This window comes from Balaenoptera physalus (assembly GCF_965194825.1).
Source record: "Balaenoptera physalus genome assembly, contig: HAP1_SCAFFOLD_670, whole genome shotgun sequence".
Taxonomy (NCBI): domain Eukaryota; kingdom Metazoa; phylum Chordata; class Mammalia; order Artiodactyla; family Balaenopteridae; genus Balaenoptera; species Balaenoptera physalus.
The window spans coordinates 483,165-509,495 of record NW_028126086.1 but is presented as its reverse complement, the minus strand read 5'-3'; the positions used below and the strand labels follow the sequence as shown (position 1 = coordinate 509,495).

Below are 26,331 nucleotides of genomic sequence, written 5' to 3'. Positions count from 1 at the left end.
ATAACATTCAATAAAACATTGAATAAAAAATTAATAGTAGCAATAAAATTGCTAAAATAAATATTCTAAAGTATGAAAGAAAATCAATTAAATAAATACTTATCATCATTACTTAAGGTAAACAGGCATCAGGAAAATAGTAATTTCATATATAGTGAAACCAGGTAACCACTACCACTAAATAAAACTTGCTGAATGTCTACTACTATATATGAAAAGCACTGTTCCGTGTACCAAGAAGAATTACAAAATCAGTTTCAGACTCTCCTCAAGGAATTTACATTCTGGTTGAGGGAGATACAATATGTATAATTAAACTATAATATAAAGTGGTATATTATGGCACATGCACACCAATGAAGGACAGGAAGCAAACAATGCAAAAAATAAATGAGGCAGCAGATAGCTACAATGATGTACTCCAACTACATCAAGGGAAACTTTCAAGTAGTAAGACTCTTACCATGCCACTTATAATCCTGTTGCTAACATCGCCTACTTAAATATTTGAGGATAAAATAGAGAATAACTAAATTCAGCAATAAAATATGATGGTTAGAAAAAAATCACATCTATTTCCAGTACTAGCATCATTGCTAGGACCAGAAAATGACTCCTCATGTAGCATTCTGCAAAAAGACTTGCTCATTATATCCATCTACAGGTTGTACTTTCCCCCTCCAATTCCCCTCCCTGATGAGGGAGCAGTGGTAGGCCTGGGGTTCCTCTGGGGTTCCTACTGAGGACTATACAAAATAATTATTGCTTTCTAACAGCCAATTGGAAATTTAACTTTAAAGGGATAATAGTATAATAGGTTTAAAAACAAGGAGCTGTATTAGATAACTCTGCATCTGAATAGCATACAAGGCATTACTCTAAATAGGCAAAACTGCTTAATATCTAACTGCCAGAGCACTGTAATATGATGTTAAACTAATTGTTCCCAACAATTTTTACTTTAGTAGCAGTGACTGAAGATTGACTGGTTAGTGAGTTTGGAAATCTGATGGATTAAGAAGCTCACCTGAAGGAGAAAATTAACAAAGTTAAGTGGAATTTCTGCAAATTAAAAAAAAGTTATTATTAGAAACTTTAAGAACTTTAGCTACAGAGAAATATGAAACAAGCCACTACGCCTTCTAAACCAACCTTAACAGGTGGTAAAGAGGATGCAATATTTTTGAGTGACATAATGTAGCCATACAGAATGTAAACTAACACACGTAATAAAAAGTGGTCACATTCTTTTCTTGCACTTTAACACACTCCAACCTTTTTCATAGGTTCAGTGTGCATAAGTAACTAAAAAATAAAAATTGTTGATTCTCTGTGTTTAGCTCTCAAGAAAGATTATTCGCCAAAGCTCTCCATTAAACACTGATTATACAAGCAAAGCACATCTAAACTTAAGAAAGCACTTAAACCTTTTGAAAAAGAGCTATTATTCCTTCAACTACTGTGTAAAGACTGTAACTGCATGAAACTTAGCCATTGTAACACCACCACCAAGAATAAACTGCTTCTTACTTTATTCAAAGTTGATTACCACTCTGAAGAATCCTCAAGCCATACATTTATTACAACTCTAAAGAATCCTCAAGCCATACAATTCAGCAAAATGCTTAAGATAACTAAGTAACGAATACCAATTTTTCCAGACCTTTCTACATAGAACTCACATTAAATAACTAGTTTTACATAAAAATATCACATTAACAATGTTAGTCAGTAGTATCAAAACACACATATATAATATTTTGTCTTGAATTTAAGTTCCTAAAGTGTGTAAAATCTTTTTATGTTTTAACAATTATGTTCAAAAAGAAGCAGCCATTAAATCCCATAATGTGTACGTGTGTGTATGCCTTAAATCACCTAGTATTGATTAGAAAAATGTTAAAGAATGGTTAAAAAAAAAAAAAAAAGGCAATACTTTTTAGTCAGTACAGTGTCAACATCTGGGCATGTCTGAGAAGTAATAGCAAAAGCTTTCTAATACAGTGTATCACCCAGAAATTAGATCTTGGGAGGTTCTAGAACAAAAAGGCTCAAGGCCCTCAGGCATAGGTAGAACTAAGTAATGGATCTCAAAGATGGGATCCTGAGATGTGGCTCTCTGTATAAGCATCACCAGGCAGCTTGTTAAACATGCACGTTACTGGGCCACACTCCCAGAGATTCTAATTTAGTAGCTATAGGGTGGAACCAGGTATCAACATATTTTTTTTTAATTTTTCTTTTCTTTTTTCAAAAAATTAATTTATTTATTTTTGGCTGCGTTGGGTCTTCGTCGTTGCACGCGGGCTTTCTCTAGCTGCAGAGAGCGGGGGATACTCTTTGTTGCAGTGCGCCGGCTTCTCATTCCGGTAGCTTCTCTTGTTCGGGAGCACGGGGCTCTAGGCGCACGGGCTTCAGGAGTTGTGGCTCGCGGGCTCTAGAGCACAGGCTCAGCAGTTGTGGCGTGCGGGACTAGTTGCTCCACGTCATGTGGGATCCTCCTGGATCAGGGCTCGAACCCATGTCCCCTGCACTGGCAGGCGGATTCCCAACCACTGCGCCACCAGGGAAGCCCTCAACATATTTCTTAAACGAGACCAAATTGATTCAGATGCATCATCAGCCTTGGGAACCACTGAGGTCCTAAAGCAATGTTTCTCAAAGTGTTAGACATTTGTTAAATATGCTCAATACCGGGCCCAATTTCTCATCAACAATGTGAGACTCTCTGCTAGTGGGACCAAACAATGTGAATTTTAAACAGATATCTCAAGTGAATCTACTGGTACTAAAAGCTTCAGAACCTATGTCTCCAGGACTGGGACTAGATCCTTTAAAGCTGCAGGTGCTCAAAAATAAAAGCATTTTGTTGATTATAATCTACTCCATTTAGAGGCACTGAAAGTTTGAATATAAATCCAAGAAAATATCCTGCTGCAAAAAAGTCAAACAATTCTTCGAAATCTGCACTTAGCAGCTAACCTTCTAGAATCTAGTAAACTTAAACTTCTAGTCATCTCCTTCAAAAAGGTCACTTTCTAAACTGAGTGCCAGCCATGACAATAAGAACCTTCAAACCTAAATACAAAGCACTCTAGACAGAATGCTTAGGAATGCTTTCTTAGAAAGATGAGATAACAGACAAAAAGTTCAATACAGCTTCTTTGGAAAGATTCCCTCCCACCCAAACAGGGCATTTTGCACACAAAAGTTAACTACAATAAAATTTGCTTCCTAAAAAATACAAGAAATTCTGAAAAAATACATTAAGTACGTTCCTTTTTATAAAATCAAAGTGTCAATGAAAAATTAAATATATAAGCAGAGTAAAATTTAGATTTTAATAATTAATTTGATTAAAGAATTTAAGCCTGAGTCTCCAAATATTACAGTATTTTATAGCCTGTTTATTTAAAACCTTTATCTTTTAAGAGAAAATAAGTGTTTCATGGTGTCTGAATTTGCTCCTTCATATTATAATTTCAATCCTTATCACTGAAATCAAAGTAACAAATTCATGGAGCAGAGACTGAATATAAGGCATTAAGTTGCTTTTCTTCAACTTCAAAAAAACCTGAAATGATATAGTTCCTAATTTAGTGATCAAAAATAACCAAAAGTAAATACGGGTAGAGAATATCTTGCTATTGGTTCACTGAGGTTAAGCATGAACTTAACTAAAGGTCTGTTTTGTTTTGTATTTTTATAAATCTATTTATTTTTTATTTTTATTTTGGCTGCGTTGGGTCTTTGTTGCTGTGTGCGGGCTTTCTCTGGTTGCGGTGAGCGGCGGCTACTCTTCATTGCAGTGCACGGGCTTCTCACTGCAGTGTCTTCTCTTGTTGAGGAGCACGGGCTAAAGGCGCGCGGGCTTCAGTAGTTGTGGCACGCGGGCTCAGTAGTTGTGGCTCGCGGGCTCTAGAGCGCAGGCTCAGTAGTTGTGGTGCACGGGCTTAGTTGCTCCGCAGCATGTGGGATCTTCCCGGGCCAGGGCTCGAACCCGTGTACCCTGCATTGGCAGGCGGATTCTTAACCACTGTGCCACCAGGGAAGCTCCTAAAGGTCTGTTTTGTTCATAGAGATTTGCTTCAGTATTTCTGTATTGAGAGTTACTTCCTTGAAAGTTATAGTTTTACATTTATTATCACTGTTGAAGAGTCTCTCCTTGACCAAGCTTTAGTCAGGCTCCTCTGAACTCTCTCCAATTAGGCCCTAACTTTTGGGCTTCTGTGTTCATCTCTGCATTGTCCAATTTTAGCGAGAAACCTACTATGTCAGTTTAACCAGAATCCCCCACCCTCAATATTGATCACGCTGGATATCTGATTAGGTTCCTCATCTCTACCATCCCCCATGTAATATCTGACCACCTGGCCTGCCTTCATCAACAATCCTGTTTAGGTCTGTGTAGCCAGAATCCCCCTTATTTTGATGTTTCTTTCCTCTTAGTAATTTTTACCCCACCCTTCTACTTGGCTATACAGCCCCAGTTCTCCTAGTTGTATTCCAAGTTTGAGCCCAATCTCTCTCCCCCACTGCAAAACCACATTGCAGTGGTCCCTACAACTATCGTGATAGTCTCCCTGAATAAAGTCTGCTTTACGAATCTTTACAAGTGTCATGAATAATTTTTTCTTAAACATCACTACCAACATTATGAGTAATTTTCTCCTTGCCTCTCGGTTACAGAGAGAAATTTTCAAAGTAAATCCCTCCCCCACCACCAGGAAAAAAACAAATTTAAAGAACTATGTAACTAAGAATTAAAAAAGTAGAAAGGAGGAGACTGGTATACATCTCTAGCCAATCTAATGCACATTAATACTGATCATCTAATAGCATTATTGTTACATTCAGTTTTCCAAAATCAGCACAGTCTAGGCACCTCACCAACGGCCTTTATGGGCCTTTCTTGCTTAAAATATAGGAAGATAAAAAGTTAGCCAAATACATGGGCCACATAAAATAAAATCATCAAAATCAAATGAACTTCAGATGAGACAGGAAGGACACCAGATCTGAATATGCATCTGAAATAAAACTGAAGAGCAAAAACTAAAGCCCTCTCAGTGTGAGTAGATTCTGAAACACTAATCAAGACCTGGAATCCTGCCATAGAAGCAATCTAGAAAACATGCCGAAATGACCATATGGCTGCCCTGCAGAAATCTGGAAAGGAACCAGTCAAGAAGCTGACAAAAGAAACAAACATGCTTCTCACCAAATGAGGCCTGACACAGCCTGGAACCTGAGGTCTGTCAAGAAAAACAAACAAAAAAATGTAGTCAAGCAGCCATTTAGGAATGATTCTTCTCTAGGTTATAGCTCCCTCAAATTTGTGTCAAATGACACATAAATTGAGATGCGACATTTGAGGAAGGCCTTCAGCCTGTTTTCAAAGAAAACCCAAGAGAGTATCTTCTTGTATCAACGTTGTAAAAGAAAACTTCACCAAGATGGCCATGAAGGCTGCTGACAAGCACTGGAGGAATACACAACAAATTAAGATGGAGTTCTGACATCTGGAATATATCTATAAAGAAATTACATATATGGCAGCTGAGATGCTAAAGATTTTTAAGTTCATTTTTTTTCTGGTGGAAAATGGTATTTCTTTAAGGAACCCTGGCAAAGTCATAATTAGTAGAAGAACATTCTATAAACTTTATGAACTTCCAATGAATTCGATTAATAGAGCTTCCAAACATCTGAAATCTTCCATAACTAATGGTCTCAAATGTTAAAGAAATAACCACAAAATATTAGCAACTATAAAACAACCAAAATAAGATGACCAAAAATGGATATTAATACAGTAAGTGAAAGGAAAGCAAATATTCCTTAACCAGAAGGCAAAATGTTTAACAAAATTTTGTTTCAAAGCACTTAACTTCCAGTTAAAGCAGCGGTAGAGCTTAGAAAATTTTTAACCAAATGAGACAGATCCACTATTATATCCCAATTAAAAACAAAAAAAACTAACAAAAAAGACTATAATAAAGGCTACAGAATGGGCTATATCTTTACCACAGTATGACAAGCAATATTACTGATCAAACTCCTTGATTTTTAAAGTAGGGAAAACTGTGATCTAATAGTTCAAAACAAGCTAAAAATATTCTTTAAATGACAGAAGCAACGAAAAACCTCAGAATTAGAAAAACTGAAAAATGTTGTGTTTGAGAACAAGGAAGATATGAAAAGAGAGGTGATCAAACTCAGGAAAGATTTAGAAATAAAAGAAAAACTTATTTCAGGAATGAAGACTAAGTTAAGAAGAAGCGCAGTGGGTTAATGCCTTACCAAAAGTAGAAAATGGAACATAAGACAAATTTTAGAATTAAAAAAAAAAGAAGAGGTAAAAAGATGTTAAGAGACAATAATTAATATGTAACATAAGCAAGACTGTCCAATATATGTTTAGTAGGAGTCCCTGAAGAAGACCAAAGCAACAAAGCAAAAAATACTAAAAACTATAATAAAACTCTCCTGGAATAAAAGATAACTTCAAACTACATATTGAAAGACTATACGTGTATCTGAGAAAATGATACAGCCCAAATCGAACACATTTTAATGAAGCTAGAGTGACCTTCAAGTATAAAAACCCATAGATGAAAACTTCTTATAGTCTTGTATATTCTTGCTACATAATACATGAGAACTCAAGGAATATTGTTCCCATAAGTCTGTCCTGAAGAATCTACCAGAGAATAAGCTTCAAACAACCAACAGCTTGGAAAGGAATTAACATAAGGGCTCCTGGAATGTGTGAGCCATTCAGGTAGTAACTTTCAAAGGGGAAGAGAGTAGCAGAATGCTCAATATCTCTAAGGTAAGTCCTCCATCATTCCATGAAAGAAATGACCAGAGAAGGATTGGAAATTCATATAGTTATTCTCTCAGCACATCTGTAAGACTAAGAATTTCCAGAATATCTGATAACCAAATGCAGTTATTAAATTTCTTATAGAACCAGATATATATATATATATATATACATATATTTTTAAACATTTTAATATTCTTCCAATATTTTATTGTGTTGACTCTGAGAAAAATTAATGTTAGTCTTAGAGAGGTATACTTTCTTCCTAGGTAACCTAGTAGAGAAATTAGCTCCTGCCCAACCTCGTGAAGAAACTAATTGAAATGGGGCATCCATAGTCACTCCATTAATAGAATTTTTGCCCATCCCCTTCCTCTAGAGCTGGCAATTACAGAGTAAAGTTTGAAAGTCAATCCTTCAGAAGCCTGCAGCAAGAACCAGGAATGGATCGAGGAACGGGAATTCCTCTTACGGGGAAAGGTGGAGTTTACCACGGGAAAAGGTAGAACAATGGGCTGAGGGGCTTGAAGAGAGAGTCATTTGGAAAAAAACAAGATGGAAAGAAGCCTTGAAGAGCACCTTCACCTTGCAAGGAGCTAAATCAATAAGGATCTGCTTTTTGAAGGAACAAAAGTAAGCAGCCTCTGTCCACATCATCCCAGTATCTATGGGACAGGTCAATAAAGAACAAAAAGTCCTAAAATAATTGTCAAGACCAAGAAAGAACTGATTGACTATTAACATTATGGAATCAGGGTCTTACCACTATTACAAAAGGACAACCAAATTTTACCATGTAATACAAGATCTTTATGATGAAATCTGTATGATGACTATAGTTCCTCTGATCCTGAAAAAGAGTCTGAAAATTATCAGCTTTCTCATCTCTTATTTGAATAAAGAATAATGACTTAATATGGCAGAGAAAGCACAACAGTCTCCTAGACAAGTAAATATCTCTTCTTAAATCTATACTGAAAATTTGTAGAATTCTAAATCCAAATACATTTTAACAACATACAATTTATAATGAAAATAAGATTCAAGCATTTAAGTCTAAGTTATAAACATTTTGTTTAGGTAATAAAACCTACAGATTAGCTCATAATAGCATAATAATAGGGTAAACAGTTAACTCCATGGTTAAGTAGAAAAGATTAAGGAGAAAGGCTTAGGAAAAGAGTAACTGCTTAACCTCAATAAGATATGACTGCTAGTCAAGCTAATTTACTCATGGTAGGCAAATGATAAACAGAACTCTGAACTGAAAATACATCTGGATACCACGGATTTGCTTCATGCAAAAGAATCTAGTTAATTAAATCTAGCCGACCAGCTGTATTTTCCCCCACATTGTGTCTCCAAATCCAGCAATGGTGAATATGCTGTTGACTGGGAAATATATAACTACGCTTCTGTAGAATAAACCCAAAATCAATAGGCTCAACAGAATGAAGGCTTCAGAAATAATGAAACACAGATGTTTATTCTAGCATTTACTTTCATAAATACTGACATCAAAGAATCAAATATGTAGCTGTGAAGCAGTAATGTATCCAAAATTAGATGCTTCATTAAAGCTGGATATGGCCCAAAGCTGGAGGAAAACATCCTGAAGGAAAACGTCTTATACAAATGATACCTTTGTAGAGGCCATGGAGTAAAACAGAACATGGTAAAAACCAGTTCCGTGTTTGCATACACAGGACACCTTCCACCTCAACAATTCTACAAATATTGTGCATAAAAGGTTGCCAGGAAACACTGCCAAGGACTGGGATCAACTTCAGAAAAAATGAAATAAAACTACTAGCGGCATGACTAAGTGTAGGGGAAAAGTGTCATAAAATATTTTAGAAGAGCATCATATTTTATTCCTCCAGAACAGGCATAGAACTGGCCATTATAATCTTAGCCAAAAACAGTCTATTGATATTACTGATTGAACTGTACTTCAATCAAAATGGCACTGCCCAGGAGCTACAAATGGACTGAAGTCACAAAGTTCCAGAGTTTGTTATTAGCATCTAAGTTAACTTTTTCCCTTAAATGATGAAAGAACATTGTTCAATCCAAAAGCCCAAGAAATGAGCGAACAAATATCAGACTACACTTTTGGATATAGCTTGAATCATTAACAATACCTACAATAGCTAGCGCATTTGTAATAAAAACCTGAACAACACTTCCAGATGTACTAAAAAGACTCATCTCAACATGGGAAGAAAACAAAACCACACTATAGAAAAGAGATGGGTCAACTGGATTTTTGTCTGCCTTTTTTTCTCCATTCTTTCCTTCTTTACCTCTGACCATAATTTTTAAAATCCTTTCTATGTAGTGTTTGAGACAGGACAAGTACGAACAATATATATTCAAACATTATGAATAATACAGTTAACTTCTTTTTCATGGATATGTCAAATCACTCATTTATCTGTCTCTTCCCCTGCCCCATATTTTAGCTATTTTACTTTCATTTAAGAATGAAATAAGAAAGCGAAACCTAATATGATTCACTATTTGGTTTATATTTAAATGATAAATGTAAAACTTATCTACCAGAGGGTAGGCTCCTTCCTAAAAGTAAAGCTCTTGTCTTTTTCTGTTTGTTTCTCTAACACCTAGCACAACTACTCAAGTTTTGTTGAACCTGTGGATATCAGTTATCCATCCTTTCCTTACTTTTAAATAAATTAATACTCAAAAACTAGAAATCACCTGTCATATATTATGGAACTCATTAGCAAAGGAGGCTTTCTGGAAGAGCCTCAAATAGAATGGCTCCACGTTTCTTTTTAATATTCTGTATGTGAGGCTCATCTAAAATCATTGTGAATAAAGTGCAAGACAGTGACAAAAATAACTTGAATTCAGATCTCTATCATCCCATTTTCCACATTTACATAAAAGGCTATGATTTCCATGCTTAGGTATTTCACAAACAGCTCATTAAACAGGTTCATATAATAAATAACTCTTCATATAGTGCACATCCAAGAAAAATAACATATTTATATAAAATAACAAGACCACTTAATGAGACCACTAAACCTCATGTCCTGCCAGGCACTCTGGGAGACAATGGATTTATTTCCACATGGCTATCAATTCTTATAACGTCTCCAAATTTTTTTGAAAATAGTTTCTTAAATTATTAATCAAAGAGTAGTTATAGCATCTTCAGTTAATGAAATAGCAAATTGTATAAAGCTAAATACATTCCACCAAGACCACACAATCGAACTTGATGAAGTAGTTCTTGCATACTGACAGAAGCACTGATAACAATGAACCACACTTGCCTATGTGATGGATCACATGAGGTAAGAGTGAGACTCCCAAGGTGCATTTTCAAAGTGGCTCCAGTAGTAGCAGCTGGTAGACCACCTTTCTTTAAACTGTGAGGTGCAGTAAAGTTGCTAATGCTAACAGCTTCAAGTTTTTAAAATTCGTGGCTTATCACAATAAAAACCCAATGTGTATCTTCCTGGCTGACAGATGGCCTTCTATATGATCACTCCGGGATTCAGACTTCCTTCATCTTATAGCTCCACCATTCCTCCAGGGCCTTGGTTGGAGTCCTCTGCTAGATTCTCTGCTTCCAGCTGGCACATGAGGGAAGAGAATGAATGACGAGGATCAAACTAGTGCTTTTTTATTGAACACAGATGAAAATGTTATATATCACAAAGCCTTATCTAATTGTAAGGAGGGGTAGGAAAAAGAGTCTTGATGTGGGCCAACAGGGAGACAAAACAGGGTTTGGTGAATCCTTAGAAGTCTCTACTATAGAAGGGCTTAACTCCCTTTGTCTGAATTACCTTGGAGATGGTTTGAGCCAAATTTTAGAGTAAGTCTTGCTAAATTATTACAATTGTCACCATAAATAGAATGATCTAACTTAATCTAATTTACAGTAATCAGTAGATTACCTTCCACTGACACGGAATCCTTGCCTGACAAGGAACAAGTATGGAGCTATTGAAAGATAATAGCATTTTCAATACAAAGTGAGTTCAGTTTACAAAGAACTTGAGGTACACCATTGAGGATGCTGAGGTGAGTCTTTTATGTCAAGCAAAGGATTGTGAACTTCAGAATTTTTTTTTTTTTTAAAGAAAGACTATGTTTATAAAGAAAGACTGTGCAATGGGTCAATTAGAGAGGGGAGACTAATGGCAGGGGAACCACTTAAGAGGCAGCAGTTCTAACAAATCAAGCAATAAGTAATAACGGAGCCGTGAGGGGATGGAAAGAAGCCACCAGATTCACGACATAATTCTAAGGAGATGGGATAAGATATGGTGATCAGTAGGATGAGAGAAATGAGGGAGGAGGAAAAGTTAATAATTATGCTGCAAGGAAGTTAAGAACCCAACCCAATGATGCTCTGGGTCTGAAAGTCTTATTAATAAATTATTGATTTTCTGTTAGTAGCACAGAAAAAATACACTAGGCCACTTTTTCAAAGCATGTTACCTAAGGGAGTATGATATATTCTACGTGAAACATCGGTGGAATATACTTTAAATTAAAACTTTTTATACAAATAGTAACAAGATCAGCAAGAAGGTAAAGAGCATGAACAAAACATCCAAAGACAATTATAATGACATTTTAAAATATTTGGATATGTAGACTTGCAGGATGTAAGCATCATGTCTGTTTTAATTTGCTATATACACTTACCACCTAGAAGAATACCCACTCCAGTCAGTAGAAATGCAATAACGACAGCTTTCAACACTTCTTTCAACTTTGAATCTAAATACCAACATAATATTCTGCTCAAAAATCACAAAGCCAACTCCAACAGAGAAAATGATCATACACTTACTAAGAAAATTAAACTGTAGATAACTGGACTGTCATTCTAAATTATGTTAGATGATTCAGAAAAGGGAATTTATATGTAAACTGATTAATTTCTTTCTCCAAACCCATCCAACAACTTTTTACCAAATAATCCTTAAGTAAATACGTCAAAGAGTTCAGCATTTAAGACATGCCTCCCGAAGGAAATATAATTGTATTATAAATAGCAAATTTCCCCATAACCACAAGGAAGATGTTCAGAATTCTCATCTAGTTAGTTGTCCATTGGTTTTATCTTACATGAGATAAGTAAAGTCCCTAAGTCACTACCACTTAGTATATTAAAATTACTTATAGCATTATGAAAAGATGACCATGAATTTCTACTCTATACGGAAAAAGTATCAGGAGCCAGTGATTATCCAGTGATTGCTGAGAAAGGAATGCAAACTTTACAGCATTCTCTCTTTTATACACATACATACACACCACACACACACACACACACACACACACACACACACACACAGATATTGTGTAGGCCTTAGGTATAATCAAATTAGGTGACCAATTAATTTTTTGAATCTGTACACAAATTTTTTTAACATTTTTGTTTGTAACAGACCCAACCTTAACCAAAATGTCCTCCAATAAGTGATGGGTAAGGAAACTGTGGTACATCCATACTGTGGAATTTTGCTCAGCAATAAAGGGTAACAGACTATTGATACTCTGAACAACTGTGATAGATCTCAAGGGCATTATGTTGAGTGAAAAAGAGCCAAGCTCAAAAGGTCAAATAGTGTATGATTCCTTTTATCTAACATTCTCAAAATGACAAAATTATAGAGATGGAGAACAGATCAGTGATTGCCAGGGGTCAGGGTGGTAGGGGGAGGGAGTGGTGTGACTGCAAGGGGCAGCACGAGGGAGATCTGAGTGGCATCTGACATCTGTGATAGAACAGGTCTGTATCTTGATTATACTGGTGGCTACACAGATCTACACATGTGATAAAATGACACACACACACACACACACACACACAGTCACACACACCAATATAAAAATCCTGGTTTGATGTCATACTATAATTTTGTAAAATATAACCGTTAAAGGAAAAGTGGGTGAAGGATACGTGGGAGCTCTCTGTATTGTCTTTGCAACTTCCTGTGAATGTATACTTATTTATTGACTTTTAAATTTTTATTGGGGTAGAGTTTATTTACAATGTTGTGTTAGTTTCAGGTGTAAAGCAAAGTGAACCTGTTATGCATATACATATATCTACTCTTTTTTAGATTCTTTTCCCATATAGGCCATTACAGAGTATTGAGTAGAGTTCCCTGTGCTATACAGTAGGTCTTTATTAGTCATCTATTTTATATACAGTAGTGTGTATATGGGTGACCAGTTAATTTCTTCGTCCTTAAGTATATACAGAAACTTTAAGTGAAAATCAGACTGTAGGATTATACAGTTATAAATAAAATCATAATCCACAGTACTAATCATATTTCTAGTCTAATTATGCTTACTTATTGCCTTGTCCTCCTGACACTGATAACAGTAGAAGGTTTGGTGAAAGTTTTTCATGAAGGAAGAAATATTTCCTCCATTAAGCTGGTTAGGAACAGTGTGGTAGGAAATTATAACTCAAGTAATAACTTTTTTTTTATAAGGACAAAATAATCCAGAAAAAACTTGGAATATTTATCTAATTTGAAAGCATACCTTTCCACAGAGAAATGTGAGAAATAAAATCATTAGTACATATGAATTCTTTCCCTTTTAGGGGTTCACTGAATACAAAATTTCTTAGAATTTTAAAACACAGACTAGAAAGGAAATGGAAAAGATCTGTCCATGTTCATTTATAACAACTTCTTAGGATATTAGTTAATCCTGCTAAATGTCAGTAGAACATTTTATGTAGCAATGAGAAATTACACTATTCTGTAATATATTTTTACAACCTCAGATGAACCTCAATCTTGTGTAACTGACTTCCTAAAAAGTCTGTGTAAATAACACTTTGCTAAATTGAATAATTTTACTTGCACGTAAATTAGATATTCTCTAAAGCAAACAATCACCCCAAAATCTGTTCTACACTTTAAAATTTTTACATTGCAATAAAGAACAAATTAATATGTAATTTATATTCTCATTGCTTGCTTAGTATAATCATGATCTTTATGACAGATCTAAAAACATTGAGATTTTTAATTGAAAATGCCCACCAAATTTTTGGCATGATGGTTTTTTGAATTTCTCCAAATATAACAGCTTCAGAAGCTGATTCCATGTTAATCCCACCATGCTAGGCCAAACTTTAGCAGAATATTATACTATGTCCAGGCAGCAATATAGCTTAGACCTAGATGTAATATAGAAGCCACAAGGTAATGCTCTCCTAAGCTTCCTCTAATAAGGGGAAAACACATATAAACAAGTATTTGGTATTCAAAAAAGAATACGAAGAAGTGCAACCTAATCTTGAAAGATAAGCATAGAACATAATAATTCCCATATGAAGTCCAAACCTCAGAGAAAATAGTGGGTCAAATTCTTGGCAGATTTTAAATGACTTGACCTTGTTGAGAAAAATGAACGTGAGCACCCCAATTGCACCTAGAATGCGTATTCTGGGAGGGTTAAACGGAGCTCCTCAGACATAGCGGGGACTCAATAAATATTTATTGTGTAAAACAGGGAGAAAATGCATTCGTTTTACTCATCAACATACTGCCAACAACTACAATACCTGAAAACAAAAATTTCTTGAACGAACAGTTATCACTGAAATTACATTAAAGCTACACTCATCTTTGGCCATGTGTTAACCAAAAAGACAAAGAGTGGGCAAATGCAATCAACTGACCAGGTATTTTTCAATAACAGGTCACTTCAATATGCAAAGAAAGAACAGAATTTTAAAATAAGTTTTTTAAAGCTATCTGATCAAAATATTGCAGAATATTGTAGCTTTTTTCCAAAACCTGATTTCTGAGCACAGTCTAACTCCCTAATTTACAATGCTAATGAAACTGCATTTAGCAATGTTTGCTAATCCCTGTTTAGTAAGTAGTAGACACTTAAATGAAATAACCTGACTTTAAGCAGGAAAAGGACAGTTGATTCTTTTCAGGGAGATGCACCAGAGTACCTCCAAAACACTTTGGAAGAAAGAAAATGACACTGTCACAGAACACTCAAAAATATCATAATTTGTTGATAGACTACCAGCTAATATATAAACAAATCTGTATTTTACTATGATCCTTTTCCACATTCGTGAGAAGATCATTTCACAGGTTTACATAAGTATAGCAAAGTTCTTTAAGGTAACTGAGCAACTGAGCTCTATTAGTTTTTGTTATCTTCTAAGATACAAATATTACTTCATTAATCCAACTTATAAACTGATGTATTTAACTAGCAAAGTAATTACACAAGAAAAGTCATGAGAAACTTCATCACATAGACTCTATATAACACTTTCACTATCATAACAATAACAATGAAAATACAATTTCTAATGTTACTTATGAAAGGATTCATGTTCCACACTGACTATCAAAGAGGGCTTAGGGTAAGCACAAGTGACACTGAAAAATGCCACAACAACCTGAAAGAATTGTTAAAATGGAGATTGAAATATCTTTTCTATTATACATCACATCAGCAAACCTAGAAAATGGAAAAGAGCCCAAGGAGGCATAAATTGAGAAGATACCGCACCTTGCTGCTTTGCCATGAGAGTGAAATATAAAAAGATACTATTTTGAATGCTGCTAAATTATCAAAGAATGGTAAAAGTTATGAATCACAATGTTATGGTTGAATGGAGCCTTATGATGCTTTATTGTAAATGTAAAGCTTACCTTATCAAATAGGAAAATGCAAAAGACTCATTCTACCCAGATTTTAAGATTTCACGTGAAAGGCAACTTTAAAAATTAAATCTAAATTCTGTCTTAACAAAGTGGTAAGTACTTTCAGGACCAAGGGGAAGGCTTACTAATGACATAATAAGGTTTTGAAGTGCTAGGACATATTTATATACATATCTGAGGCCTGAATCACTGGGAATACTTGCAGCTATTTTAAGTACTATGGACCCTAGAGTTGAGTTCCATTTAGCTTTCTCTTCACACCCCACCAAAGCTAATTTTGGCCTTTCTGTGACTTAACTGTATAAGCAATGGGATAACCCATTGTGCATGCTTTCCTGCCCCATAATTAATTGGGTTCCAAAAGCAACTCTCACCTGACCTGAGGTCGGGATGTAGAGAGTTACACGGCCCTTTGGGCCTTCTGTGCATGCCGCCTGATCTTGGGCAGATTACTTAAGTTCTCAAGAGAGAAAGAGAAATTATAAAAGTGTTCTATATTGAGTTCCGGTGAAGACTAGGTGCTGACATAAAAGCTCAGTAAATAACTAATTTTACTAAGAATCATCTAGTCTACACAATGCTATAGAAACAATATGGTACTGGCAATCGAAACAGACACATAGACCAACGGAACAGAGGACCCAGAAATAAATCCACGCATATATGGTCAACTAATCTTTGACAAGGGTGCCAAGAACATACAATGGGAAAAGGACAGTCTCTTCTATACATGGTGCTGGGAAAACTGGATATCCACATGCAAAAGAATGAAACTGGACCCTTATCTTACATCATGCACAAAGTTAACTTGAAATGGATTAAAGACTTAAATTTAAGACCTGGAACTATAAAACTCCTAGAAGAAAACATAGGGAAAAAGCTCCTTGACATCAGTCTTGGCAATGATATTTTGGATATGATACCAAAAGCACAAGCAACTAAAAAGCTTCTGCACAGTAAAGGAAACAATCAACAAAATAAAAAGGCAAGTTATGGAATGGGAGAAAATATCTGCAAACCATACATCTGATAAGCATATGGTTTTTTGGATATATACATTTGCTATGTCCAAAATATATATCGAATTCATATAACTCAATAGCAAAAAACACAAATAACCTTATTAAGAAATAGGCAAAGGATCTCAATAGACATTTCCCAAAGATGACATATAAATGGCTAATGAGGGTACACGAAAAAGTGCTCAACATCACTAATCACCAGTGAAATGCAAATTAAAACCACAATGAGATACCACCTCACACTTGTTAGAATGGCTATTGTCAAAACGACAAGAAAATAAGAAGTGTTGGTGAGGATGTGGAGAAAAGAGAACCCTTGTATAACATTGGTGGGAATATAAATTGGTGGGAATGGAAAACAGTATGGAGGTTCCTCAAACACTTAAACATAGACCTATCATATGATCCAGCAGTCTCACTTCTGAGTATATACCCACAGGAAGTAAAATCAGTATCTTGAAAAGATATCTGCCCTCCCATGTTCTTTGCAGCATTATCCACGATAGCTAAGATGTGGAGAACCTATGTGTCTACTCACGGAGGAATGGATAAAGAAAATGTGGTATACATATAAAATGGAATATTACACAGTCTTTTAAAGAAGGAAATCCTGCCATTCATAACAACATAGATGAACCTGGAGAACATTTTGCTGAGTGAAATAAGCCAGACAGAAAAACAAATACACAGGGAAAAACAAAAACAAATATGATCTCACTTATGTGCATAATCTAAAAAAGTCTAATTCATAGAAGCAGAGAGTAGAATGATGGTTGCCAGGGACTGGCAAGTGGGAAAAGTGGGGAGGTCAAAGGGTACAAACTTTCAGTTATGAGTAAGTTCTGGGAATCTAATGTACAGATGGTGACTACAGTCGACAATACTGTATTGTATACTTGGAATTTGCTAAGAATAGATCTTAAGTGTTCTCATCACACATCAAAAAAAAAAAAAGGCATCTATGTGAGGTGATGGATATGTTAATTATCTTGATTGTGGTAATCATCTCACATTGTAAATGTGTACCGAATCATCACACTGTATACCTTAAAATATATAGAACTTTTATTTGTCAGTTATACCTCAGTAAATAATAAACTTACTTTTCCTTTAATAAACTTACTTTTCCTTTCCACAGCGGAATCTTTTCCCTACCCAACCAAACTCTTCAAAAGCCCACCTGTATCATTTTAAAGATAGAGAAAATAAGATGCAAAGAGTTAAGAACTTACTATAAGTCAAATGGTAGATGTGGAAATATAACCCAAGTCTCTTGACTCCAAATCTAATATTTTTCAGTATATCTTTCTGTTTCTAAGCCTCTTTTATGGAACCATTTGGAAAATCATTTCTTTGGTCTTTAACTTGATAATTAATTCTAGAGAAAAAAGCCAGGTTATTCCATTAAGGAATAAATGTAGCCACTCACTGCTTCATTCCACCTTTACCAGAAATAAGACAATCACCAAAGCAAATTTATAGAATCAGTTACAGGGCAACTCTAGTTGTCAGTCAGTGCTCATTCAATCCTATATTCAAGAGTATCAATAGCAATCACTTTATTAGGTATATCATAGGTATTAACAAAGCTCATTAAGCCACAAAGAGTTCATTCATGTCTTGTTTGTTCTGCTCAAGAAAACAACTGTATAATAATTTTAGAAACTGTTTCACTAAATAATTGATCTTTTAGTAATATAAAAGTTAAAATTAGCTATAGGGACTACTAACGGAAGTTCACCCTGTGGCCATACTGGCTAAATAAGGGGATATTACTGTCAGTAGTTGATAGGTATTTTATCTTTAGACACTAGGCAGCAAGTTTTAGCAGTTTTTGCCTTCTTGTTATGCAACATCCAAAAGTTTAATGGATTTCTGAATTCTAATAACTTGGAAGACAATTTTGGACATCAACCTTCCCACACAATAATGGATCTCACTAGTTTCTTTAACTCATCCTTATTTTTGGTGAGCCATTATTAAGGTGCACCATAGTTGCATTGCATTAAGTTACAAATATACAGAGTTCAAACCCACAAATTGCAGTGATAACTATTAGCTCTTGGTGGGGCTAAATTAACCTAGTACCAGTTGCCAGGACAATCACTTGAGACCAGAATCTCTGCTTAGTCATTCCTGAAGCATTTACCAGTTTACCACCATGTATAGCTAACTTTTAATAATCATGGAGAAACATACTTCTCACTATAATACGATTCAAGAACAGCACAGATTCTAGAAGTACACAGGGCCAGATACAACCAAGTCCATATCCTTGACCCCTCAGGAACCAGGATTTCTCTCACACACACTGTTGCTCATACCCTCCTCTCTGTCTCTCTCCCTCTCTCTCTCTGACACATTTTTAGACATTCTGAAAATGTCAAAGCATACCCCAGCACAGTGTAACAGTGCTGTGGAACCAATAGAAAACCTATTCTTCAGTAATTCTTAGAGCTCAGAAATCACAGCTGATGACCAATATCAGTCTCTTTTTAATTAGGAGAAATAGGATAATCCTGTGGAATGAACGCTGTATCTGGAATCGGAAGATAGGATTTGAAATCCACTTTCTTGATGAATGAAAGTATATATTGCCTTATATCTAGCAAAGCACTCACATGCTTTCTTCCTTTGTACCTACAACAATTAGAGATACAACGTAATATTGGGGAGGTTATTCAGGTATTCATGAACTTGCCTTGTCCTGCAAGCTGCCACAATAACATTCACCTGAGGTAAACAACACTGCTTAAAGGGATCTGCCATGTTTGTTCCTACAAAAATGAAATACTAGCAAAGTATTTTTCCACAATTTGTTCATAATTAAGTATAATCCTGTTTTCTTTAGAATTACTATAAATCCATCATAATTTTGTCTGCAGAACAAGCACAAGTATTATCCTTCTAGAATCAACTGGATGACCCATGGAGTCATGGTCAGGTCTAGGGTTCAGATGAGAGGCAGAAAGGGAAAGAGATTGGCTCCTGGCTCTTCCATCAGCTTCTCACTCAGGTGTTTCACATCAATAGGTGAGCAGTGTTCTCTCTTTCCTCCACTGACTTTTGGCAAACCCAGTTAGAGACCAGCATCAGAGAAGCTCAACCTCTTGTTAAAATAAATAGAATATAGGACAGAAACAGCATCAGTGATTTGGTTTCTTTGCCATTTAATGAGACAACAAAATTATATATTGAGGACAAAAGACAACAGTGCCAGGCACAGACCCAGGACAGGTGCTGTGAAAAAGCCTATCGTGGTGGTGTCTGGGGATTGAAACTCTGGAGAAAAGACTAAACTAAAATGAAGAATAACAAAGTTTTAGTATATACTTCTTGGCAGATTCTTAGCTGTATGTGGAAGCTTTGATAAAACAGGCTTTTAGCAATGTTTTAGATTTCAGATTTAAGAAAAATCCTCTCCTACTCGCCATTTGTTGAACACTGCCGTTTATTTCCATTGTTATTCATTGCCATGGAGCCCAATTACTCCTTTGTTTTCTTATTCACATTTAGTCCACAGTATCACAAATAAACATCACAAGGATACCATTACCCTTCAACACTTCCCCAATGTATAAATCCTAATTTGCATTAAATCCTTGAAGCAACATACATTGCAGTGAATGAATTGTCCTTCTGTAAAAAGTACTGTAAATAATGAAAGAATTTTTAGCTCAATATATATGCACGACTTTACATACAGTTAAACTGACCAAGGTGCTTTTATACACCCTAGGTATGCAATATTCAATATGCTTAGAATAATAGTTATTTGAAAGGAATATAATCTTTGAACATAAAACAGTTTAAGAATAAAAAAACTTCTATAAATTCACTTATCTATTTTGCTATTGACCCACTGATGGAGAAATTTTACGTACCATAATTAATGGGAAAATTTAGTTAATGAACGCTGCTGATACTTAGTGTAGTTCTCAAAGGCTGAAAACCTTTCCCAAAAATCAGTATCTGAAACCTGCCTCTTTAGGAAAAACAGTCAAACTTTAACTGTTTTCAGTCTAGTATAAGAAAGCTTTGAAACAAGTTAACTCTAAGCACTCAAGGAAAACTGTTTTTAAAAGGGGGGGGACAAGAGGAGGACCTTAATTTTCAACAATATCGGCCTGAGAAGTAACTTTATAAGAGAATGTCTGAGTATCCTTAAAAAGAGAGAGAAAAAAAGTAATTTAAAATGTTGGAAGTCCACAAACTGAGCATAGCAGTAAAAATGACTCGAGGGAAAATTTAATGAAAAATAAAAAACTGAAAGCAAATTATTTGATCAAAACACAGACACACACACACACACATACATGCACACACACTGCAGGCAGTCATTCAGCATTATATGCTACCTGGCTCTGTATTTTCTTTTAAAATATAATCATAACTTCTTAATGTATAAAACAATAAGGCTCTCAAGGTACTCATGAAAAAATTCTTATCAAATTTCACTCTAGAGTTAATGATATTAGGCATGTTAAATCAGGAATCAACACATGCTATTTTCCATAGCAGGAACTATATAAATTACAAGCTCTTCCATGTTTTTGTTATTAGGTTTGGTACACTTAAAAATAAGCGGTATTCTACATCGAGTGCTCTAACGCAACTCTTTTTATATCTTTTAGAATTTATAATTCATCTCAGTGCTCAATCCTTACAAAAAATCACAAAAGGACCTGCAATTGCTATTTACTGTCTTGCACAATAAAACTGTATTTGTTCTGTTTTTGAATTCATAGGTTTTGCTTTATGAAGTTTTCAGAAAGAAGCAACTTTATTATATTTTCATTGTTACTCATGATTTTAGCTTAAAGATCATTCATTTTAACACAACATCCTGCTATATTCTCATTTGGGTTGTTCTATTTATCTCAAAGGTAGACTTATGTATTACCATTACAAAAAAATAACTATTTGCATAATACTTCATGATTTTACATCTATTAAAAACACATCACAGGGAGCCTGAGGATGCATTCAGTAGCTTGTCATTCACCACTTCAAGACCCTCCAGAACTGAACAAGGGGGAGGGGGACATTTTGCTAAAGGCAGAAGAAATGAATATAAATAACGAACTTTGAAGTTTTCAAAATACAAAAGAGAATTTTAAAAATGCAAACAAAAATATGATCACATGCATAAACAAGATAATTTCAATTTTTAAAACTCCATGTTCTCTATACAGAGCAAGGTGTTTGGAGATTTATGCATTTTCTATTATGATACCCATTGAAATTATCTAAAAGTGTGCTACGAAAACAAAGAAAATTACCATCTTCTTGCTAGATTTTATAAATATATTAAAATTGTGCCTATTTACATAATTCAGCTTTTCCTCAGCCTTGTGAAATAAACTGAGTATCATTTCTTTATTATTCTAGACTTAACCCTATAAATGTGCATATTAACAATCTTTCAGAGGGAGATAATAATGATCTAACATGTTAAGAAATTACACTGTCTCATAACTTCTTCTTGGTAAAGCAATTACAAAGAAAATTGTTTACATCTTCTGTATTCTCTTCCATAACCACCAGTCCAGATAAAAAAAATACTGAATGCTGTTATGTCACCTCTAGTCCAAATGCTCATAGCACTTGAAGCTTTTTGTAAGCAATATGCTTCTATACTAAACACATATCCCTGAGCCACCACCTACCTAATTTAACAGTTTTAAATGTAGTTTCAAATGCAGCGTAATACCATCTTAAACACACACACACACACGGAGTGTGCAGAAAAGGAAGGAGGTGGAGAGCCAGAAATGGAGCACGTTGTTGTTTTTCATTCATGCAGTATAGTGATGTCAGTGTCTGCAGCAGCAGCAGCGGCAGGAGCCTTGACCTGTGGAGGCTACAATCCACTGAAGTCAGAACCTTGCAGAATTCAAAAGAAACTGAGTAGATAATTGTTTGAAAAATTGTTCAACTGTTCATAGCATGAATTTTAAATAGATAAGTAAAAAGAATAGATTAGTTGTATCGTTTTAACTTAGGTAGAGAGGAGCAAGGTGGGATGTGGAGAAGTAACAGAAAGGTAATATCATCAGGGAACCGGGGGCAGAAGAGCCTACATTCAAAATCATTTCAATGTAAGAAACTGACAAAACCACCTGGTGTTAAAAACAGCAGAAAGGCCTCTTCTATTCCCAATACAAGCTCTCTGATGCAAATCTGTCTCCTGAACAACCAGACTCAGAGAAGTGTTTTCATCATGATCGCGTTAAAATTGCATTCAACTCAGATGTGACATACTACAACAAAGAGGACAGTTTAAGCCTGGTCACAAATTTCATTAAAACTACTTGATGATGGACCTTGTAATTCCTAAGCAATTAAGACTTTTGAAGGATGCAGAAAAACAAGTTGTACTACGATCTGTTGTAAGATGTGTTTATCAACAAAAGGGGAGGAGGTACTAGATGACCAATATATTGTTGCAGCAATTGCTGAAACTACTCACTATGCCCACAAAACCCTCTGAACACAGTCTTTCTGCAGTGCTTATTTTATGGCTCTTACATTAGTCCCTAAAAGAAAATCCCCAAACTCAATCTATGTACTGTTGAAACTAAATCACTCAAAAGTTTATGTAACTGCTGCCTTCTTTTCATTCTGTTACCTCTCATTTCATACAGTTCTAGAAAATGTGCAAAGGAGTTGCAATGGCATTAATCTGTTAGAAAATGGTGGCCTTTTCTATAAAATACAGCCAAATATGTGTGTTCAGTTGTGGTCATTATTAGGGCGATCACGTTGTTTTCATTCATTCATTCAGGATTTGCTGGAGGATGTCAGTTTCTGCAGCGGGCTTGACCTGGGGGAGGAGTGGGGGAGCAAATTCCTTCTGGTGCATACTGATTACAGGATGCATTTCTCGGTGCTCCTGGACACATACCACTGCACTACATCCTACCCTGCCTCACCACCAAGTGGTCTGAAAACAAGGGCCTTAGCAACATGCTAATTACAGGTCAGAAATATTAAAACAAAACACCAAAACTGCAATCTATCTTAACACAATCACTTTCTCCAAGTCTAAGACCTTCATCAAGAAAACTCCATTAAAAAAATTACACATACCACATAAACATTGCACAGGCTCCACAGTGATTCCCTTCCAAGCAGAGATTTTCCCCTCGGGATGATCCGTTCTCTCCACAACGCAGCAGCAGCATCTGTAGCCCTAACGTGCTATCTAATAACATGAGCTACTCCTCCCTCCCTTAGGAGCTTTACATCCCTGTTTTGGCTAAACTTCCTTTTCTCCCCCAGGACTAAACTAGATCAGTCCCCGTGTCCCTAAACATAAACCAAACCACACCAAGACACAAAACATTAAGGGAAGCCGACAGCATCCACCAGCTCACCATTACCTGTGACACCTAAGAAAAACGAAACTTGAGATCCTTTAACAGCTCAACTGAACTGTTAAGTGTACTTAAAAATAGAAGGGAAAAAGGGAGCACACTCCACAAATAGGTCCTTAGAAATTTACCATGAAAGTCTTCAGTTGGGCATAAACTGTTTCCAGTGCAGTACCGCCCTGATGCATATGACTATATAAAGTAGAGAAAAGAGGGAGCCCCCCCCCCAAAAAAAAGCCAAACCAAACACTATACGCTTCAATTGCACATCCAAAACTGTCCCCTCTACACACCCAACAGGATATCCTTACATCATAACTGGCGCCTCCACCTCCCCACCCCCAAAAAAGAAAAAAAAAATTAGCCCGGTAGGCACAGACACGTTATAGGAACTTTGTAGGAAAGCACAAAGAAGCTGTACAGATTACAACCACCACCTTACCTGCTGCCGGAGAGTTTGTGTGCGTGTTGTTTTTAAGTGTTTCGCCCAGCTCCTCCTTCCCCCACTACAAACAGCAAACACATGAGTGAGCTAATCAGCCCTTAAACTGAAAAACCTTTCCATACAGGCGAGTGATGGAAGATAAAAGCCGAGGGGCGGCAGGAGGGTCAAATAAAAGTTGCTCCGCAGTTCGCTCATCCAAGCCCCGCAGCGACCGCAGGAGGGTGAGGTTCCCAAAGCCACTTTCACATCTTCCATAATGCACTAGCAAAGAGAAGCCCGGAGAGGCTGAAGTTTCCACGGAGGGCGCCGTCGGGGAGACGCAGCCCGGGAGGACGCAAGGGTTGGGCTCGCTACCTCTGCACACGGGCGAGCCGGGGCTCCGGCGCTCAGGTGAGTGGCTCCTCCGGTGGCTCTCTGGGGACCGTCTCGGGCGGCCCTTGGCCCGCGGCGCCTGCTCGGTCGGGGCCGCGGTCGGCGGCGGCGTCGGGCCGGGCTGGCCGGGGCCGCGAGCCGCGCCGGGCCCCGGGAGGCTGCCCAGCGAGGCGCCGGCGGCGGGCGGGCGCGTGGGACTGTGTCGGCTGCCCCGCAGGAGCTGGTAGGGCACCGTGGCGCGGATGGGCTGCAGCAGCCGGCCGGCTCCCGCAACCGGGGCGCAGCTCACGCCGCCGCCGCCGCCGCCGCCGCCGCCCGCACCGTTCCCGCTCCCGGCGGCGGGGGTGGCGGGCGGGGAACCCGCGGCGCTGCGCCGCATCCTCTGCGGCGGCAGATGAGGAGTCTGAGAGGAACTGGAAGAGGAGGAGGCAGTGCACATGGTGGCTCCGCGGGCCCTGGACGATGCCGGCCAACACGGAGGCGCGGAGCGGGAGGCGCGCGAGCGTGTGGGAGCCGGCGCGCTAGTGCGTGCGAGTGTGTAAGGGGGAGGGGCGCGGGGATCGTGGAGGGGGAGGAGTCTCTCGGCTCCCCCTTCGCAACGCGCACCCCCGCCGACTCAGCGAGGAGGGGGAGGGGAAGGCTGCGAAAACTAACGTCCAACGGCCCCAACCACCCGACCGGGCTGGGTGTGGCGGTTACGGCCGGGGCCGCGAGGAGCCCGGAGCCGCCGCCGCCGCCGCCCCGGGCCTCGCGCTGACAGGGGAAAGGGGCAGCCGCCGGCATCACGCAGACTCGCGGGGCTGCACGCGCCGGAGAGCCCGGCAGCTGCAGGGAGGGCCGGGATCCCTGCTTCTGGGGACCTGGTAGGGGGAAAGGGCCTCGAGGTGCCTGGCTCAACGCGGAGCCGCGCCACCGCCGGCTCCTCTGCCCGCTCCTCACTCCATAAGGCACCTAACACCCCAAACCGTACCCCGCCCCCTGCACCGCCTCCCGGCGCTCGGGGCCGGCAGCTGACGCAATGAGAATTCCCATTGTCTCCGTCATTCTCCACCAGCACGCGAGTGATTGGTTTCCGGGTAGGAGTGAGAGGAGCACTTGCCAACGAAAGTGGGCGTCCTACTTTGGAGGCGGGATACGAAGGAGCGAAGGAGGAGAAAGGGGCTGTGCGTTCAAGGAGGGACGTGAGAGTTGACAGGCTTTGAGGTGAGAGGGGGACCGTGATTGGGCTGCCCTGGGACAGTGGGTACCCCGACACCCACAGACGCGCACGCCCAGGGAAGCAGGTTGTGAGGGCGCCACCCTCCAGGGCCGTTTGTACCACTTGAGACAGAGGATACGTCAGGCAAACTTGACTTTGCAAGTACACCTGTTCTGGTGGTGGGATGTTTGAGAAGAATCCATCCCTTCCCCACTAATTTTAGTAATCTGAGTTTTTCTGTTGAGTAGACTAATCAAAAGAATTTAAGGCCATCAGAAGCAATGTCTGGGGGTTTGGTTGAACACTGGGTGGATACTTTTACAGTTATCCTATGGAGTGAAAAGAGATCATCAAATCTTATGTTCCAAGACA

The 26,331-nt window shown here is 37.8% G+C and overlaps 1 protein-coding gene across 7 annotated transcripts in view; it reads right to left on the bottom strand.

Moving 5' to 3' along the window:
- LOC309653607 (glucocorticoid-induced transcript 1 protein-like) overlaps positions 1 to 25,991 on the bottom strand; it is a 42,293-nt gene extending 16,302 nt beyond the window's left edge. The window contains exons 1-3 of one of the 7 annotated variants that reach the window (XM_082478494.1): positions 24,744 to 25,991; positions 24,387 to 24,450; positions 3,313 to 10,437 (exon numbers count right to left, since the gene is read on the bottom strand). In XM_082478494.1, the coding sequence (XP_082334620.1) occupies positions 24,419 to 24,450; positions 24,744 to 25,200 (489 nt within the window). In that variant the 5' untranslated portion in view covers positions 25,201 to 25,991 and the 3' untranslated portion in view covers positions 3,313 to 10,437; positions 24,387 to 24,418. Of the gene's footprint in view, positions 1 to 3,312; positions 10,438 to 21,639; positions 22,432 to 24,386 lie in introns of those variants that run through there. The other 6 variants (XM_082478493.1, XR_014259272.1, XR_014259273.1 and 3 more) reach the window with 6 other exon arrangements.
- Between the last annotated feature and the right edge of the window lie 340 nt (positions 25,992 to 26,331).